Here is a 19,929-nt window from a genome sequence, read left to right on the forward strand (position 1 = left end):
ATATAAAAAATTATAAAAAGAAACTCATCATTAATTATTATAGTATTATAAAGGTTCATCAAAATATTTATTTTAACAATTAATTTAACACAATTTTTAATAATATCTACTTTTTTATTAATCATCACAATGTCTAATTTACATTTATTTACATCATAAAAATATCTATTTTTTTAATTTTTTATTATCATAAATATATATATATATAGTTTAATTAATAGTAAGGTACCCAGTTTGGTACTAGAGTGTCAAATTGGTACCCGCTTTTAAAAAAGTGTTAATTGCATCCAAACTTTTGAAAATTGTTTCAATTAGGTCCCTTTCAGACAAAGTTGACTAACGCCGTTAGTCAACGTGCCACGTGTCAATCTGTGATTTTTTTGATTTTTTTTTAAAAAAAAAATTATTTTTTTTTAATTTTTAATTTTTTTAATTTTTTTTTTAAAATAAAAAAATGCCACGTGTCAAGTCCCTGTGTGTGACACGTGGCATTGTCAGTGCCACGTGGCATTGTAATGCCACGTGTCAGTGTCACTAATAGATGTCATTGTATTGATTTCGATTTGGTCCCCACATATGTCTTTTTGTTTCAATTTAGTACCTAAGTATGTGTATCTGATTCAATTTTGTCCCAATTTTTTTTTAATAATTAAAATATTTTTGTAATCCATTTTTTATAAGATTAAAAATAATTAAGTATAAATATTTTTACAAAATTAAGTACTAATATTTATAATGTTTCTCTCAATTTCAGACCAAATTTATTATTTGTATGAATGTTATGCTATTTATAAGTACTAAAATGACTTTTACCACTAAATTTTAATATAAATATCAAATACTTAATTTTTTTAAAACTTTTATACTTAATTACTTTTAATTTTATTAAAAAATATTTTAATTATTAAAAATTATTAGGTCAAAATTGAATCAAATACACATAAGTAGATATTAAATTGAAACAAAAAAACATAAATGTGGACTAAATCGAAATCATCACATCTGATAGTGACACTGACACGTGGCATTACAATGCCACGTGGCACTGACAATGCCATGTGTCACACACAGGGACTTGACACGTGGCATTTTTAATTTTTTTTAAAAAAATTTTAAAAAAAAATTAAAAATTAAAAAAAAAATAAAAATTGTTTTTAAAAAAAATAAAAAAAAACCACAGATTGACACGTAGCACGTTGACTAGGCGTTAGTCAACTCTGTCTGAAAGGGACCTAATTAAAGCAATTTTCAAAAGTTGGGATGCAATTGACACTTTTTTAAAAGCGGGTACCAATTTGACACTCTAGTACCAAATTGGGTACCTTACGATTAATTAAACCTATATATATATATAAATTACTAATTAATATTAACAAATTTTCGAAAACCCTTACAAAGCAAGTGTATTAACTCAAAGACAGTTTATTATTTTCGAAAGAAGTAAAACTACGAACAAATAACTGACCAAATTAAAGGGAGCAGTTCCGCCGAGAGCGTTTCCAACAAATCCCTAATCCAAACAATGCCGGAATCACCTGGCGGCGGAGACGCCGACGCTCCACCGCAGACAACGGAATTGGAAAGGCCTCAAACTGACGAAAACGCCGCCGGAAAAACCGACGCGGATCCTCCGGTGCTCTCGAAGAACGCACAAAAGAAGCTGGCCAAGCAGCAGAGGTTCGAGGCGAAAAAGGCGGAGAAGAAAGCCGCAGCGAAGGAGCAGAAGCGAAGAGACGTAGAGAGAAAGCGCAAGGAGTGGGAAGAGAGCCTCGCCGGCGTCTCCGAAGAGGAGAGAGCGAAGCTGTTGGAGTCTCGAAAGACCCTCCGCAAGGAGAGAATGGAGAAGAGGTCACTGGAGAAAGAGACCAAGAGAGAGAGACTAACTGTAGCGAGAGAACAAGGTCAAAACGTCGTCGTCGATCTCCAGTTTTCTCACCTCATGAACCCTAACGAAATCCACAGCCTCGTTCAGCAGGTTCGTTCCACAACTCAAAATACTCGATTTCACCTTGAGAAGGTTTGAATAAAGAATTCGTAATCACATTGTGAAGGTTTTTAGACTCTCTGCGGCTGCAATAGCGGTGCATTTATCCGTCATTTCTCGCAATAACAACGATAGGTAGTCGCAACTGCAATCTAGATACTGTTTGAATAAGCTTCTGTATATAACAGGAAGAAATTGAAAATAAACTTTGCATAAATCTGTAATAAGCTAACAAAATAGAGCTTCTAGAAAATAGTTTAAGCATGAGTATTTTTTTTTTTCCTTCGGAGAGGTTTGCGTAAACAGAATCTCATGCTGAACTTTGTAGTTTTGACTAAGGCGTGTTTGGATGAGCTTTTTCAACAGAATTAGAAGAAAACAAAATAAGCTGAATAAAATGAAATTGGTGTCCTCAATTTAAAATTAGTTTGTAGACAAGGTACTAATTTGGATAAACTCTCTCATGTCTTTGTAGTTTTGACTAACGAATAATGGATCTGTTAATGGTGCTGTTATTGAACTTACAGGTTATGTATTGTTATGCTGTGAATGGAAGGTGCGCTTCCCCTGCGCATCTTTGGCTCACTGGCTGCGACGGGGAAATGGATAGTGCATTGAAGCGGATTCCGGGGTTTGATAAATGGATAATTGAGAAGGAGAACAGGTCTTACATTGAAGCCTTGTGTGATCGAAAGGAGGATTTGGTTTATCTCACTGCGGATTCAGAAATTGTTCTTGAAGAACTTGATTTGAAGAAGATTTATATTATTGGCGGGTTGGTGGATAGGAACCGGTGGAAGGGCATAACGTTGAAGAAAGCACAAGAGCAAGGAATACAAACGGCTAAACTCCCCATAGGAAATTTCATGAAGATGTCTAGCTCTCAGGTATTATTCTTGTCATGGTAAATAGTAAATACAATACCATTTCGTTGTGAGTATGATAACTTCTGTTGCTTTAGTTCCTGAAAGCTTTTATTCTGTGAATCTCTACAAATTAGTCTTTGGGGATGAGATTAATATCCTAGTCATTTAACTGGGTAGATTACACTTGTTAATAGGTTGAGGTTTTGGGTAGTAATTTATGAGACATTATATATATATAGCTTAGTAAGGGAATTTCTATGATTAGAATCAATAGACATCTTATGGCATTGCACTTTGTTTTTCTTTACTTTCCCTCTGTTGCGTTGATCCTGATGTTTGGATGGATCTTTTTACCCGGCATAGTCTTCTGATATCAGAGAAGTGACAACACTGTAGTCTTCTACTTAGAATATGCAAATTTCCTTTTGTATGATAATTCATCTTATTTCTCGGACGAGCCTTCAGGTTCTTACAGTGAATCAAGTGGTAGAAATATTACTCAAGTTCTTGGAGACAAGGGACTGGAAAACATCTTTCTTTGCCGTTATCCCTCAACGGAAAAGATGTCAATCCGATTCAGAAGGAAATGCAGAAGACACGGTAGAGGAAGAACACGAACAAAACGATGGTCTAACGGCAAGTAAAAAAAAATGTGTTGAGGAGGTCCCTTCTATAAGTTAGAATTGTCTCTGGCTCAAAGCATCCTTACGAACCTGTTGATCTTCTTCTGGAAAGCCAACATCAAAAACAGAAACTTCAAATCAGAGCTTCACATCCAATCTTAATACTGACAGGGATTTGGCATAATTTTTATATGCCTTGTAACGATCTGTAACAAGTATCCCCGATGATGTTGAAATGGAATGATTCTTTTTGAATGTTGCTCCTAGGGTTTTGGATTCATTCACAATTATATTTACATTCCTTTTTTTTAATTTTTACATTATTTTTCTTACTTTTTTTTACCACGTCACTTGTTCTCTCCTTTACTCCTTTCATCTCTCGGTTTACACTTATAACTTTTGGAAACACATTCAACATTCGACGTCTGAGTAATGTTTTATTTGTTACATATGGCAATTTAAGGTTCGAATGTGATTATATGTGGAACCTTATTTTCGGTAAAAGATGTGTCCGAAAAGAAGATACCACCAAAATTATTACACTATCCATTTTCTTTTATTGACAAGTGCCATAAAATTTAGTTTTTTCGTCATTTTAAAACTGTATAACAAAAGGACTCGAATTTAAATCCTATAAAAACTAATTTGTTTTTATTTTTTCATTTATTTATGATTTCAATTATAATATTAATTATAAGTAATATTATTATTTTTAATATTTTTATAATTATTATTATTATTTGTAATTATTAATAATATTATTATTTGTAATATTTTTATAAGTATTATTATTATTTATAATTATTAATAATATTATTGTTATAAATATTATTTGTAATGATAGTAGTAAAATTATAAATAATATTAATATTATAATATTATTATATATTATTATTATGAGTAAAGAAGTAATTAGAAAAAATATTAACTATAATATACACGAAAATTAATACTTAAGTTAGTAGTGAAATTATTAGTATTATTACTATTATATTTTGTTATTATGAAAATTATTAACATTATTAGTAATAGTAAAATTATTACTGTTATTATTATTGTTATTAATATTATAAGTATATTATTAATCATATTAATATATTATATATTAATATTATGGTTATATATGATTGTTGTTATTATCAAATTTATTGATAATATTAGTAGTAGTAAAAATATTAGTATAGTATTACTTATAATATCAATATATAATATATTAATCTTTTTATATATTATGAAAACAAAAAACTAGAAAAATTTATTATTATTAATAACATTATTATTATTAGTTTTAATGATATTATTATTAATAAAATTATTATTAATAATATTATTTTTATTATTATTTATTGTTATTAGTACTATACTCGTAAATAATATTAATATTATTACTATTATTTCAATTTTGACTTAAGATTATATTTTAATTATTTATATTTTTATTATTTGGATTGTAGTATTTAGATACACATTTTACTTTTATATACTACGAGATTATATTTTAATTATTTGCATATTTATTTCTTTTGTTGTTGGTTTGTCTTTTCATTTAAATAATTAGTTGAATTCGAAAAAGTAATTACTAAAATTTATTTTTATTTATTTATTTATTTATGATTTCAATTATAATATTAATTATAAGTAATATTATTATTTCTAATATTTTTATAAATATTATTATTATTTGTAATTATCAATAATATTATTATTATAAATATTATTTATAGTGATATTAGTAAAATTATAACTAATATTAATATTAACAATAATAATTATTTTTATTATTATATGTTACTATTATATATTATTATTATCGGTATTATTAACATTATTATTATATATTATTATTATTATCGGTATAGAAGTAATTAAAAAAATTATTACCTATAATATACGAAAATTAATACTTAAATAGTAGTGAAATTATTAGTATTACTATTAGTATTATTACTATTATATTTTGTTATTGTGAAAATTATTAACATTATTAGTAATAGTAAAATTATAAGTGTTATTATTATTATTATTAGTATTATTAACCATATTAATATATAATATATTATTATTATGATTATATTTGATTGTTGTTATTATTAAATTTATTGATAATATTATTAGTAGTAAAAATTTTAGTATAGTATTACTTATAATATCAACATATAATGTATTAATCTTTTTATATATTATGAAAAAAAAACTAGAAAAATTTATTATTATTAATAACATTATTATTATTAGTTTTAATGATATTATTATTAATAAAATTATTATTATTATTTATTGTTATTAGTACTATACTTATCATAAATAATATTTGTATTATTGTTATTATTTCAATTTTAAAACAAGATTATATTTTAATTACTTACATTTTTATTATTTGGATTATAATATTTAGATACACATTTTACTTTTATAAACTATGAGATTATATTTTAATTACTTGTATTTTTATTTGCTTTGTTGTTGGTTTGTCTTTACATTTGAGTAATTAGTTGAATCCAAACAAATAGTTACTAAAATTAGTAAAATAATAAAACTAAAATGTATTTTTTTATTATAAATAATCATTTAAGTTTAAAAAATAATAATTAGTATTAGTATTAATATTAATATAATAATAATAATTATTATTATTATTATTTGTATTTTTATTTTAAATAATATTAGTGTTATTATTATTATACTAATATCAATCTTAGTGTTATTATTTGAATTATAGTATTCAGATACACATTTTATTTGTATTTACTATGGATTATATATTAATTACTTGCATTTTTATTGGTTTTGTTGTTCATTTATCTTTACATCCGAGTAATTAGCTGAATTAAAAAAAGTAGTTACTAAAATTAGTAAAATAATATAACTAAAGAGTATTTTTATTATTATCAATAATCATTTAAATTTAAAAAATAATAATTAAGAAAATATAATTATAAAAACAAAATAGGAGACCATGTATCTCTATATATGTAGTTGTGTATTATTATTATTATTATTATCAATACGGGATATTATTATTATAGTTAGACACCCATTTTATTTTTACTTATTACAGGATCGTGTTTCAATTACTTGCACTTTTTTGTTTGTTGTTGATTTATCATTACATCGGAGTAATTAAATAAAAAAAATAGGTACTAAAATTAGTAAAATAATAAAACTGAAAACATAATTTTTTTTATTATAAATAATTAGTTAAATTTAAAAAATAATAATTACAAAGATAAAATTGTAAAAACAAAAGAACACACCAAAGATATATATCTTTTCATGAATATAGTTGTTCTATTATTATTATTATTATTATTATTTGTATCATTACAGGATAATAATATAGAGTATTAGTATTATTTTATTGTTATTATTATTATTATTATTATTATTATTAATATTAAGATTATAGTTAGACATATAATTTACTTTTATTTACTCTAGCATCATATTTCAATTATTTGAATTCTTTATTTGTTTTGTTGTTAATATATCTTTTTATATAGTTATAGATTATTGTTGTTAACATTAACATTAGTATTAATATTCACATTAATATTCTTTTTAACATAAATTCATAATTATTGTTGACAAAAAAAAAATAACAAACTTTGACAAAGGTAAAAAAATATATCTTTAGAATATTAAATATATCTTAAAATTCGACAGGAAATTACTAAATTTTCTACTGATTTTCATTTTATTTTTTTCACATGATTTTCATGCAAAAATTATTAGAAAATTATTTATTATTTAATTTTATTTCATTCAAAGTTTTAATTCACAACAAATTTATATCCTTTTAAAATTTTTCTATAAATTATATTTGTTAAAAGGTTACCATAATTATAATATCAATAATATTTTAATACATGGCAAAATAAATATTCTCTTAAAAAAATTTATTTAAAAATTAATTACACATTTTTATATAAATAATAAATATAATATCAATTATATTATTTAAAAAAATAAAATAAAAAAAACTTGTGCGTATGCACGGGTCAAAGACTAGTTATTAGATATTGTTAATTATAATATCAAATAATATCTTCTATTTATTTTTAGTTACTCTTTTTAGTTGTATCTTTCTGTTATAAATAGATTATCTTATGTGTGGTTTATACACCAGGGAGATTAATTTCAAATCTTATTTTCTCTATATTCAATATGGTATAAGAGTCCTAAAGGATTCATGATTGAAAGAGATTTTTGCAGTAGTTTCTTTTTTCTGAATTTTTATCCTTACGTCCTAAGTCTTTTTTGTAATTTTTTGGGTTTCTCCTTATTGCAATTTTGTTTTCTACTTTGAGGCGTTGGATGATTAGGCTTTATTCTACCTCCCTTTATGAATTCTTTCGCTTCTTTTACTACTTTCACTTCTGTTAGTGTCGTGTCTGATCCTTCTGTCTACACTAACTATGTTAATGTGCACTTATCTATTGACAAGTTAATTGGCCCTAATTATGCCATATGGTCATCAGACGTCAGATTATGGCTTAAGAGTCAGAAGTATCTTGATCATCTTGCCCCGAAAGCACCTACTCTAACTCCTGCTGAGGATGACCGTTGGGACACAATTGATGCTCAATTATGTGTGGTTCTCAAGGATACTCTTGATCCTTCTTTAAAGGAGGATTTTTGTTCCTACGAAACATGTGCTCAAATATGGGAGCATGCCAAGTTATTATACACCAATGATACTCAACGTCTCTATGGTGTATGTTCTGAATTTGCAGATCTTATTGCCTCTAAACATCAAGACTCTATGACTGATTATATTGGCAAAATTCATGTTCTTTTTCATGAGTTCAATGAGTTATTGCCTCCTTCCCCTGACCCTGCCACAGAGATCACGCAACGATCAAAGTTCTTCATGTTAGGGGCATTACACGGACTTGCTGATAAATATTCACATATTCGTGATCAGATTTTGGATTCCTCGGTTGTCCCCACCTTGACTTCAATCCACTCTACTCTTTTGCGTGTACCAGAAAAATCCAACACTGATGCACCTGCTCTTGTTGATGATTTTTCTACATTGGCATCTCACCATGATGATCGGACTCGCCCTCACAAACTAAGAAAAGGGCGTCCTAAGTGTAAACATTGTGGCAAACTAGGTCACAAGATTGACAAGTGTTATGCATTACATGAGTGTGAACATTGTGGCAAGTCAGGTCACAAGATTGACAAGTGTTATGCATTACATGATCGCCCTCCTCGATTTGCTGTCGTCGTTCAAACAAATCTTTTTCCACCTTCGTCTACTGGGGATCTTCCTTCTTCTGTTTCATCCGATACATCTGCTATGTTCAACAAATTTCTCAAATGGTATAAGGATCAATAGACATTCCTCTAGTTCCATTGCGTCTGACGCGCACAGGTACATATTTTGCTTGGCAAACCCAATCTTCTTCTCGTGGTCCTTGGATTTTAAAAAATAATCTCAAACACTATTTTTTCTGTATATTTCAACAATTATAACATAGAATATTTATGGAAATTATTAGGAAATATCAACAATTATTAAAGTATATCTCATTAATCATAAAAAAATCGCACAAACATTGAATCTTAAAACGGTACCGGTTAGAAAATAGTAGTTACTATATATATGATTATAATAAGGAAAATAAATTTTTTGACAAAATTAACGAAGTTTCTTTTAATAAAATTAAATAGATTAATTTCTTATTTTTTAATCAAAATAAAATAATAAAATAGTATTTTTTATATCTAATTAGAAAGTTTGTCAAAAAAAATTTGTGAAATTATCATTCTCCGTAGAATAAATGTATAACCAATTTAAGTTAATGGTTCTTCCCCTCTTTCACATATACATATAATCCCATGTATTCGATCCATATCAATCAATTTTAATTAGAATTGATAAACAGAAAAAAAAAAAAAAAGGTTTCGCCTTTTTCAATTGTTTCCTTTCGTACAATTTTTTTCTTAGCGTTACCTCAGACCAAGATAACTATATAACAAAAACAAATTTACTATGTAAGTGCAGTGTCTCCTGTAGAAAACAAAAGTATAGACGAGCTTGGAAGGAGATGCGTCACGACAGATGCGGAGAGAAGAGAGTTTTTGCAATGGTGTTCATGTTGTTGCCGTTAGTATTCTCAGTATTCATGTTCCCTAACTTCATGGCTGCAGAAGATGAAGGAGTAGCGTTTGCCATGAAAAATCGGTGAAGTTGTGAAAGAGGAAATAATTTTGAAATTCAATAAATTCCAAATTCCAAACTTTATCGTGTCATGTAGCGTATGCTAATTACATTTAAATCACTCCTAAATATAATTTATATTTATGGAGAATATTAGGGAATATTATAAATTATTAAGGATATCTCATTAATCATAAAAAAAAAAATTGAACAAACATTGAATCTTAAAATTTTAGATCGAGTCATAGTAATTTTAAAACTGCCATCAATTGTTAATACTATCTAACATCTCAATATTTTTCTTTCTTCTTCGTGATAAAATACATTCATCTATTAATTAAAATTGATGTGGGAAGATATGAATCTTGTTTTAGAATGATAGTTGCATATCGTTATGTCTTGGTAAATTTATAGAGTTTGATAACATATTAAATTTTATAATATTTTATAATAAATATGTGTTTAAGTCCGTATTTTGATTTTAAGACTTACTTGTAGATTTATGAAATTTGAAAAGTTATATTACAATATAAAATATTAGAAATCATATAATTACATAATGAAATATGATTAGTGTTGATAATTTTAGAGATTGTGAAAAGATGTGACATATAAGATATATGATAGATATTATATATATATATATATATATATATATATATATATATATATTACTAGAGAATTTTGTTTATTTTATTTTATTCATATACTTTTTTTTCTCTTTCTTATATATATTTATCTTAGAATTTTCTCTCTCCAAATACGGATTTAGACGAGAACAGATTTAAATGAGTAAGGACTTAAGTGAAGGTTAGTTGTACACTATTTCTAGTACAAAAATATTATTATGATGGGTTCATAATTTTAAAAAATATTAATATTCATATATATATATATATATAAGTTTTTTTAATATCTCAATTCATAAAAAAATTTGGAGTCAGTTATACAATCACACTCTTTAAATTTGCACCTAGAAGTAATGTTGTATTTATAATTAATTGTTATTAGCATTCTATACAATGAGCCCAGCAAATAATAAATATTTATCTTTTGTACTAAAATTTATAATAAAAACACATTTTTAATATATAAAGTATATATGGCATAATTAAAATTTAAAATAATAAGTAAACTCTTTCGAATTTACAAATATTATCTTAGATTTAAGATAATAAAAAAAAGGTTTATATCACGATATAAGTTATTTGTAGTAACTATTAATAATTTTCCTTTAAATATGTATTATTGAAATTCAATTAAAAAATACAATAAATATAATAATCAAAGATAATAACTTCTAAATTCAAAACAATTATTTTAAAAATTTTAAAAGCATTTGTTAAAAACGATTATTCTTGCTTTATATATATGTAAAATAAAATATATAAAAATAACGTGATCAACAACTCTTAAAATAAACAAAATTTTTTCCGTTGGAAGCACTAAATTTTTTTCCATTTTATTTATTATGGAATTAGTAATTAAGCTTTTAATATTGGCATAGAAATGTATAGTGGAGAGTTGAGACTGTTAGTCGCATCCCTTCACAGCAAACACCAAACATTGCAATGGCATCGCCAACCGCTCTTATCATCTCATCTTTTACCCAATCGCCACCACCAATAAACTTCATCTCTCAAACTCTATATATAGGTCACAACACGCAAACTTTGCGTACACTGTTACGTTGCTTCTTTTGATTTCACCAACCTTATTTGAGAACATAGTCTGCAGAGGAGTTTGTGTTGTTTTTTGAGAGAATGAAGCAACCTGAAGTATGGGGTCATGGTTCAGTTCTGATATTTCTGATCATTGTTGGCATTCTTCTGGTTGGTCCACTTGTGATGGGTACTCCTACACCACCAGGAATTCCTTTGCTTATGCTGTTTCCAATCGTTATTATAGCCCTTTTCATATTTCTTGTGGTCACCTCCAACTGAGTACTGCTGCATCATCATGCCTCCAACTGCGTAATATTTTGTGTGCCCTTCAGAGATTCGTATATGGATTGAAGACATTTGTTCCATACTAAGTGCATATATATATAGTTACTTTTCTGTCGATTAGTTTTCTGGTGTACGGGCTTCTTTTCTTAATTTACTCATGTTTGTATCATTTTCTGTATTTTGTTTAGTGTATAATTAAATGAACCTTTTTATCTAAATTCTGATAGATTTTCAATTTAATGCCCTCGTTGGTTTTATTGTGGTGGCAATCATTCTACGTGCAGTTCCACGAGAGGAACCAAGCCCTAGAAAGATTTTCATCCCCGTTTGAGTTTGATATTTTTTTTACCTATCTTCGGTTTTATCAGTCTAATTGCATATAAATGTAAGAGAGAAAGGAATGAGAGTGTTTCGAAGAAAACAAAAGATGAAATTGAGAAAATGATAAGTAGGAAAAATCAGTTATTTTTATTATGAGTAGGAAAAAGTAAGAACAAAAGCTTTATGGTTGGTTTTCTGCATTTGATAATAATACTCTGAGATTACGAGAACCACGCTGGTTAGGAAGAAACAGCAAAGAGACATTTAACAATGTTTATTTTGAGTTCCCCTTTTTTGTTTACTTAATTAAATCTAATTATACAAGACAAAATTTTTGTTTTCCAATTCTATTTTTTAGAGGACAATAATATTATAATTTTCATTTTTTCTACTTTCATTATTTTACTTTCTGACGAACATGACTTAATGTGAATTATTAATTAATGTACCGTTAACTGTTATCTTTTTTCTTGAAAGAATTAATGATTCACACTAAATCATCTCACAAATAAAAAATGAGAGTAAAAAAATGCCATGAAAATGATAATATAATTTTTCTTTCTATAATGAGTTGTCCTGGAGTTCATCTTGTTTTGAGAATAATAGTATTGTACGTTTATTTTTGTTTATTTTAAAAAATATATAACAGGATTTCCCCTGATTTTGAGGTCTAATTTCCACAGCATAAAGTAAATAATTTAAAAAAAATCTAAAAAAATTGCAACAAGTAAATGATTATTGTAAATGATTTTTAATAAATTAATTTTTTCTCGAAATTGAGTGTTTCAAATGTTTTTCTTTTATTTTCTTTTAATAAGTATTTATTTTTCTCAAAATTTTGTGTTTCAAAGCGGTTGATTGTGTGTATAATTCCTTCACCATATGTTTGGTAAAATGGGCTGGCTTGGTACAAGCCCTCTATGTTTTTTGTTTTGTTTTATTTATTATTGGGCCTAAACAGTCTTTAAATTTCTAACTCCACCTCACGTTCTTCCGCAATATTTCCAATGTAACCGTTTTCATTTCAAAATCCATTCCAAAATTAAAGAAGATGGTTCAAGAAATTTAAAGTGTAAAAAAAAAATACTGCTTAATGTTATTAGTAGTAGGACTAGGAACCTAAAATTTTTAGATTACTTAGACGGCTTACTAAATAAATAAAATAACAATTTTAAATCATTGTTTTTCATCTACACTATAAGAAAAATCTTTAATTAACAACCGGTGACAAAAATTTTTTAGTTACTATAATCACCAATTTAGATATCAATTTACAAAATAAAAAATTATTAATTACTAAAATAGTCACTATTATGAATACAAAATTATAATTTGTTTCTAAAATTTAACTATCAAGCTTTTTGGTTACCAAATGAATTAGTTTATAAATAGGTCATTGACTACTAAGGTTTTGGCTATTAAAGAATTTTATTTCTAAATTAGTCTCACCAATTTAACAACTAATTATAATATTTTATTCATAATAATGACTATTTTAATAACCAATAATTTTTTATTTTATAAATTGATATCTAAATTATAGTATTATAATAATTAAAATTAATTATTATTCTTGATATTAATAAATTGCATTCTCTATTTCTATAACTTGTTTAATTATTACATTTTTTATTATAAAAAGTAGTGAGTTACAGGGCACTCACCCACAGAAGAAAAAAAAAACTTTCATTCTCTACCACTCTTACTCTTTCCCGATCACATCACAACCATTCCATAGTTTCTTAGATTCCCCGCCTTACAAAACTCACCAAACAAAAATTTCATATACCACTTACACTATGAAGACATGCCATTATATTGAGAAAAAATATATCGAGGGCCAGTTTAATCATTTAATATATACATTCAAAATTAAATCATGACATATGTATAACTTTTTAATAATTCTCGGTACCTTTCTACTATTTTTCACAATATTATCTTTCACTTGCATCTCTCTCTTATGTCAAATACAATCATGAAATAAAAAAAAATATTTAAAAATATTACAAACCGATAATATTAAATTTGAATTTAAAAACTAACACTTCATATCTCTTATCTTATCATTATTTTCATTCTAATACAAGTCTCATCTACCAACCTTAGATATATTTTGGAGTATCAATTACTTTACATCGTGATTATATTATACAAGATCTTCTCCTTAATTCTCGTATTTGTCTCTATATTTAGAATTATTAATATAAAATTTTGTGAAATTCTCTAAATTAATAAGCACATCTTTAGCAGTATAGGAAAGTGAGAAAAGAAGAGTGGAAAATCAGTTATTGCAACAAAGGAAAGTAACTGTATTTAACAAAAGAAGAGAAAGAAAGATAGCATGGAGGAAGAAGATAAGAGTCTCCAACTCCATAACAACAACAACAACAACATAACTTTGAGCAAGATAGCTCAGTATTATTTATGTATTCCTGTGAACCTTTATTATATAGTATATCCATGTAAGTATTATGCAGTAACTTTGAGCAAGCACCTTGGTACAGAATCAGTTGTTATCGCAACTGAAGGTCTGGTTATGACCACATTCGTTTAATAGTAGCACCACCTGAGCGTTAAGATCTACTACGGGTATATCTACCACCACGGTTCTGGCTATGGCGCAAATACACACAGTGGCATTAGCCTCCAAAAGATCACGAACCACGGGGCAGCACTCGTTTGTCTCACCCGAACTCAAAACGTTAGCGCACAAACCCACCTCTCGACACTCTTGTGCTTGTGGTGGTGGTGGTGGTGGTGGTGAGTGTTCTTGTGCTGGTGGTGGTGGTGGTGACGGTGGTGGTGGTGAGGGGTGTTCTTGTGGTGGTGGTGATGGGTGTTCTTGTGGTGGTGGTGGTGGTGGACATTCTTGTGTTGGTGGTGGTGGTGGTGATGTATAAGTATGGGTGTGGGAGCTAGCCATGGAAAACAGAAAAAGGATGAGGCTGAGGAGAAGGGCAACGGATGCAATACTCTTGGAACCCATTTTCCGAATACTTTCTTTCTCTTGCTTTTGCTTGTTGTAGAAATCTGAACTTCGCAACACATTTATATAGGCCAAGGAGATCTCTTACTTTCCCACCCAAATGAGTTAATTTATGAAATTATTTAATTAATTGACTTGACTTAGACACACATATATGCAGCTCTAAATATCAAATTTGTTACCACCATATGAAACAAGACAACTGTAACTTCTTTACTTTAATGGACCATGGACCATGCTTATCCTGGGAAAACCGGTGTGCTTATTTTTTTTATTGGTTAAATATGTATGTTTTTCCTAAATTTCAATAAAAATTAAAATTAATTTTTTTATTTTTTTATTTTTTTAATTTAGTTTTCAATTTTAAAATGTAAAAATTTAAATTTATTTAACATTTCAAATGTCAAATAAATTTAATAAAATTTGGTTAAAAATAATTAAATTCATACACCTTTAAAGTCGAGAGATTAAACTTAATCAAAGTTTAAAAAATAGACTAAATACTAAAATTATATTTCATATTTTTTTTATTAATGTAATTATATTGGGAGAAAATAGAAATTTTATAAAATATTTAATATGTACACTATCTTTCTGCATATTATAGTTCATTATTCTAATTCTCAAATTTGAATTAGTTAAAATAAGGAGGATACGAGGCAAAATACCTCCAGATTAAAGTAAAATATTTAATGCTCTCCTTAACAATAATCTTTTATATGAAAATATGATTAATCATCATATAATATAGTTTTTTCATTTTTAATTATATTTTTATTTACAAAATTCAAATATACACTTGAAATATCTAATCGTAATCCACTCGAACAAAGAATATATATGATATTCTGATTGAAGTTTGAATTTATAACTAATTCTACGTTTACGTATGGGACCATGATGATACGTTAATTAATAAGTTTTGCAAGTAATATAGTAATTTAAAGTTTGATTAATTTAGGCCAGGTTGAGAAAAAGAACAATGAAAAAAGTTATTGTTCCAAATATATTGATACAACTGTATTTCAGCAAAAATAATTTAATCAAATTTGCATAAATCAATACTATGATTGGATTTCGTTGTTAAAATTTTAATTTCCAAAATATAAATTACAAAATAAAGCAAATAGTCTTACTTTCTTGCAGTTAAACCTAAAAATCTATAATTTTGAAAATTTTAAATAAATCCCTACACATTAACCATGAATTGGTAACTCTGCCGAATCATATATGTTTTCATCGGAAACTGTAAGGAGTGTTTAAGATGAATTATTTTTTCTAAGAATCGCAATAATTATATTATTATACTTTAATATTACTTTTTACAAATATTTTTTAATTTTTTATATGATTACTCTTTGATATAAAATTATAAATTGTAGATATGATGTGACCCTTCAATTACGTTTTTATTTACTTTTTTAAAATTTTCTCTCGTTTGTTATGTTGAGTGTAATGTGAATAGGATTTTTTTATGGTAATTCCTGTTAAGAGTAGTAGAAGAAAATACATGAAAGGGTTTTTTTTTTTTTTTTTATCTTAATATTATTCAGTCATGCAGGTTGAGATTCTTGATGCTATTTGTTATTGAGGTGACCAGGGATGTCAACGAGGCAGGTAGAGTACTGGTAATAACTTTCATGTACTTTATTCATCGGATAAATATTTATTCCGTACCTGTATCTATATTTATACAAGTACCCGCATACTTTTTTAATATTCACGGATATTCATGGGTATCCGCGAATATTTATGAAAGAAAATTTTAATATTTAATAGCAAATTTTAACCATAAATTCAAATAAAAATACAATACATAATATTTATAAATTTCAAACAAAGTAAAAATGATTCATTTAAATAGTGTTGGATGGCAATTTACAAATAACTGGAGATTTTTCAAAACCAATTGATAAAAAAATAATTCATTCAAAATCAATATGTTAATATTTCAATAATTTTTTTTTATAATTTAAATTAGAGTATAACGGGTATGAATATCCACGAGTACGGATATTATGATACCGGTAGTATGCACACCGTTAACAAGCGGGTATAAAAAATACTCGTACCCGTTATCTGTGAATATCCATTTTCAATATTTATTTCCTATCCGTTGTAGATTTTGTCCGTATATACTCGTGGATACAGATTTTTTTGACATTCCTAGTGGTCAAATATTAAAACCTTTTATTGTTGGAAATAAATTTTATAGTGAAATTTCTTTTAAAAACCCTAATATTATTCTTTAGTGTTATAATAATAGATGGAATTGCTGCGTTGACATAATTAAATATTTGTATTTTAACTTTTTCCATATTTTTAGAAGAGGATAAATGTGCAGATAATTTAGTCAATTTGGAAACCAATATGAAGCAAGATTCTCATCAATTAATTTGCCTTCTTTATTACACATGACTGTTTTTAAGAATAAGTATGGGTTAAGTGAATATAGATTATTTAATAGATATCTCCATGACGCATTTTATTTTTTAGATATTATGACTCATTTTTATCGGAATATCATATTAATGATGTTATTTTGAATGATTTTTTTTCCTACAAGAAACTAACACTTTTAATTATAAAGACCTTATATTCAAAGTATTTTTGCATACATATCTCTTCAAAATTTATATTAAATATAGTTAATATTTTAATTAATTAATTATTTAATAAATATTAATTTAGTTTCTTTTATTTCTAGTTGATGTTTAAAATTTTCAATAAAAATAAGAGACTTATATGTATTTTTTTTTAAATAACATGACGTGTAAGAAACGCATAAAATTAAAAGAAGATATAATATAAAGATTTGTCCACAAAAATAAGATAAATATATGCATATTTTGAATAAATAACAAGTATCGTCGTATTAAAAATGTATAAAATAAGAATATAAAATTTATTTTTAAAAATAAAAAATAGTTTACGTAAGCATAATTACATTTATCTCCTTAATAAACAAGTTTTGTTTATCTTCTAAGAGCAATTGATTACTAAAAGTTTACGCACCATTCTCAGATTTTATTTTTAAGAATATTATTTATATGATTATCCCATAAAAATAAAGAGAAGTATATGCATTTATTTTCCAAATAACAAGTACTACGAGTAAACGAATAAAATTAAAAAGATAAACAGACATATTTTTAATAAAATTCATGTATAATAAATGTTAACTAACTAAAATAAAGTTAATATAAAATGAATTTTAATTAATATTTATTTTTTATATTTACTGTATAAAATACTATATAATTCTACAATATTAAAAGAATTACAATACCTGCCATAGGCGAATTATATTTAAATTGCATTTTCTTAAAAAAATTTATTGAAATGCATAAAGACTTTGTGATATGATAACGACTGCCAGAAACCATTTAAATTATGTTGTCTCTTCATCTTTTATGATATCATGCGGAACCCTAGTGTTTGACTAATTGTTTTAATTAAGTGTCCATTAATGCAATTTTTTTAACATAGAAAATATAACATTCAACACAATTAATATATTTCTAGTGTAATTTTTTTTAAATGATAATTATTTTCTTGTTCTTTTATACATTTGTAAACTAAACTTATCATATTATTTTTTTTTTTTGAAAAAAATCATTTCATTTCGTTTATCTATTTAGAGCTTCAGCCTATTATGGATTATATATTTTAAAATATATCGTTAATTGATAAATATCATTGTAAATAAGAGATAAATCATTATATAAGTCATTAGAAATTTGAAAATATTTTGTAATGCAAGAATATGAATTATATATTAATATAATAGATACACCAAATGCATATTTAGCCTTTTTTTTTCTTATTCCATGTAACAAATCGACGTGTAATAAATGAGATAAGCGTAATTTTATGTGAAAATATAACTAGTACAATGAATGTTAACTAATTTAAAAAAGGTTAATATAACTGTAGATTTATAAAATAATGACAGAATTGATTTAAAATACTTGATTTTGGATGATTATGTTTCATATTTCTTCCTTGCAATATTTTAAGGGAAAGCATGAGATGGATTATGATGTCAAAGGCTACAAAAATTCAAGCCGGGTTCACCTTTTATCTAAAAAATCTTCATAATAATTTACTTTATATATATATATATATATATATATTCACATTTTTTATTTTTTATTTTTCATAAGTTAAGATTAATAAAAAATAAAAAAAATTATTAAAATAGTTTTTAAATGTAAAATTAAAAAAATAAAATATATAAATAAAATAAATTTTTAAAATAATGATTAAAGACAAAAGGTTTTCAAAATAATGTTTAAAGATAAATTATTTATAAAATAATAATTAAAAATAAAATTGAAATAAAAAAATACAAAAAATTATCATCTTATATATTGTTATAAATACTATATATATATATATATATATATATATATATATATATATATATATATATATATACTTTTTATATTTGTTGTACATTTAACATATCAAACGTAATTATGAAAAATATAAATTACATCTATTAAAATATCTAACATAAGTTTATATTTATGTTAACAGAAAAATGTTCTTTAAAAAATACTAAATTTAACAATATATGATAGAAAAGAGAAAAGAAAAAAGGAGAGAAAATTCATTTAAACTTTTTTTCTTTTAGTTTGAGTGACTTAATCTTTGCACCGCACTACTAAATTAAAAAAAAGAAATCTCAATCCAAACCTTCATAAAAAAATTATTTCGAAATTTCTTTCATTTCAACATCAAACTACAATTTAAATAATAAAATCCATGTTGATTGATCAACTAGATAAATGCTTAAATGATAATAATTATTATATTTGTCCGGTCTAATAAATATGTCAAATAATATGATGCACCACAATCCTATACAAACACATCTTATCACATTCTATACTTAATTAAATAATTAAATACATAAAATAATAACTTAAATCTCACATAATATTTCCATATTTCATAATTAAGTAAATAATTAAAATAAATAAAAAAACATTTATTTTAAATCAATTAATTTATTATTACATC

General features: G+C 25.5%; 3 protein-coding genes across 3 annotated transcripts; 2 read left to right on the plus strand and 1 right to left on the minus strand.

Annotated features, from left to right (window-relative positions):
* The first annotated feature begins 1,426 nt into the window (after window positions 1–1,426).
* On the plus strand, window positions 1,427–3,815 carry LOC114186650 (tRNA methyltransferase 10 homolog A). Its single transcript, XM_028074619.1, has 3 exons — window positions 1,427–1,975; window positions 2,512–2,871; window positions 3,316–3,815. The coding sequence occupies exons 1-3, from the start codon at window positions 1,523–1,525 to the stop codon at window positions 3,529–3,531; spliced, it is 1,029 nt and encodes a 342-aa protein (XP_027930420.1). The 5' UTR covers window positions 1,427–1,522; the 3' UTR covers window positions 3,532–3,815.
* Window positions 3,816–11,405: 7,590 nt separating this feature from the next.
* On the plus strand, window positions 11,406–11,585 carry LOC114188579. The gene has a single exon (XM_028077150.1). It carries the CDS (start codon window positions 11,406–11,408, stop codon window positions 11,583–11,585), a length of 180 nt encoding a protein of 59 aa, XP_027932951.1.
* Window positions 11,586–14,175: 2,590 nt separating this feature from the next.
* Window positions 14,176–14,922, minus strand: LOC114186547 (glyceraldehyde-3-phosphate dehydrogenase, testis-specific-like). The gene has a single exon (XM_028074482.1). It carries the CDS (start codon window positions 14,899–14,901, stop codon window positions 14,422–14,424), a length of 480 nt encoding a protein of 159 aa, XP_027930283.1. The 5' UTR covers window positions 14,902–14,922; the 3' UTR covers window positions 14,176–14,421.
* Window positions 14,923–19,929: the final 5,007 nt, after the last annotated feature.

This window comes from Vigna unguiculata, chromosome 6 (genome assembly GCF_004118075.2).
Source record: "Vigna unguiculata cultivar IT97K-499-35 chromosome 6, ASM411807v1, whole genome shotgun sequence".
NCBI lineage: Eukaryota > Viridiplantae > Streptophyta > Magnoliopsida > Fabales > Fabaceae > Vigna > Vigna unguiculata.

Excerpts from the sequence above, each read along its gene's own strand:
- LOC114186650 (XM_028074619.1), top strand. The coding sequence starts at position 1,523 with ATGCCGGAATCACCTGGCGGCGGAGACGCCGACGCTCCACCGCAGACA. Across the intron at positions 1,976-2,511 it reads TCCACAGCCTCGTTCAGCAG|GTTATGTATTGTTATGCTGT; the intron begins GTTCGTTCCACA and ends TTGAACTTACAG. Across the intron at positions 2,872-3,315 it reads TGAAGATGTCTAGCTCTCAG|GTTCTTACAGTGAATCAAGT; the intron begins GTATTATTCTTG and ends ACGAGCCTTCAG.
- LOC114188579 (XM_028077150.1), top strand. The coding sequence starts at position 11,406 with ATGAAGCAACCTGAAGTATGGGGTCATGGTTCAGTTCTGATATTTCTG.
- LOC114186547 (XM_028074482.1), bottom strand. The coding sequence starts at position 14,901 with ATGGGTTCCAAGAGTATTGCATCCGTTGCCCTTCTCCTCAGCCTCATC.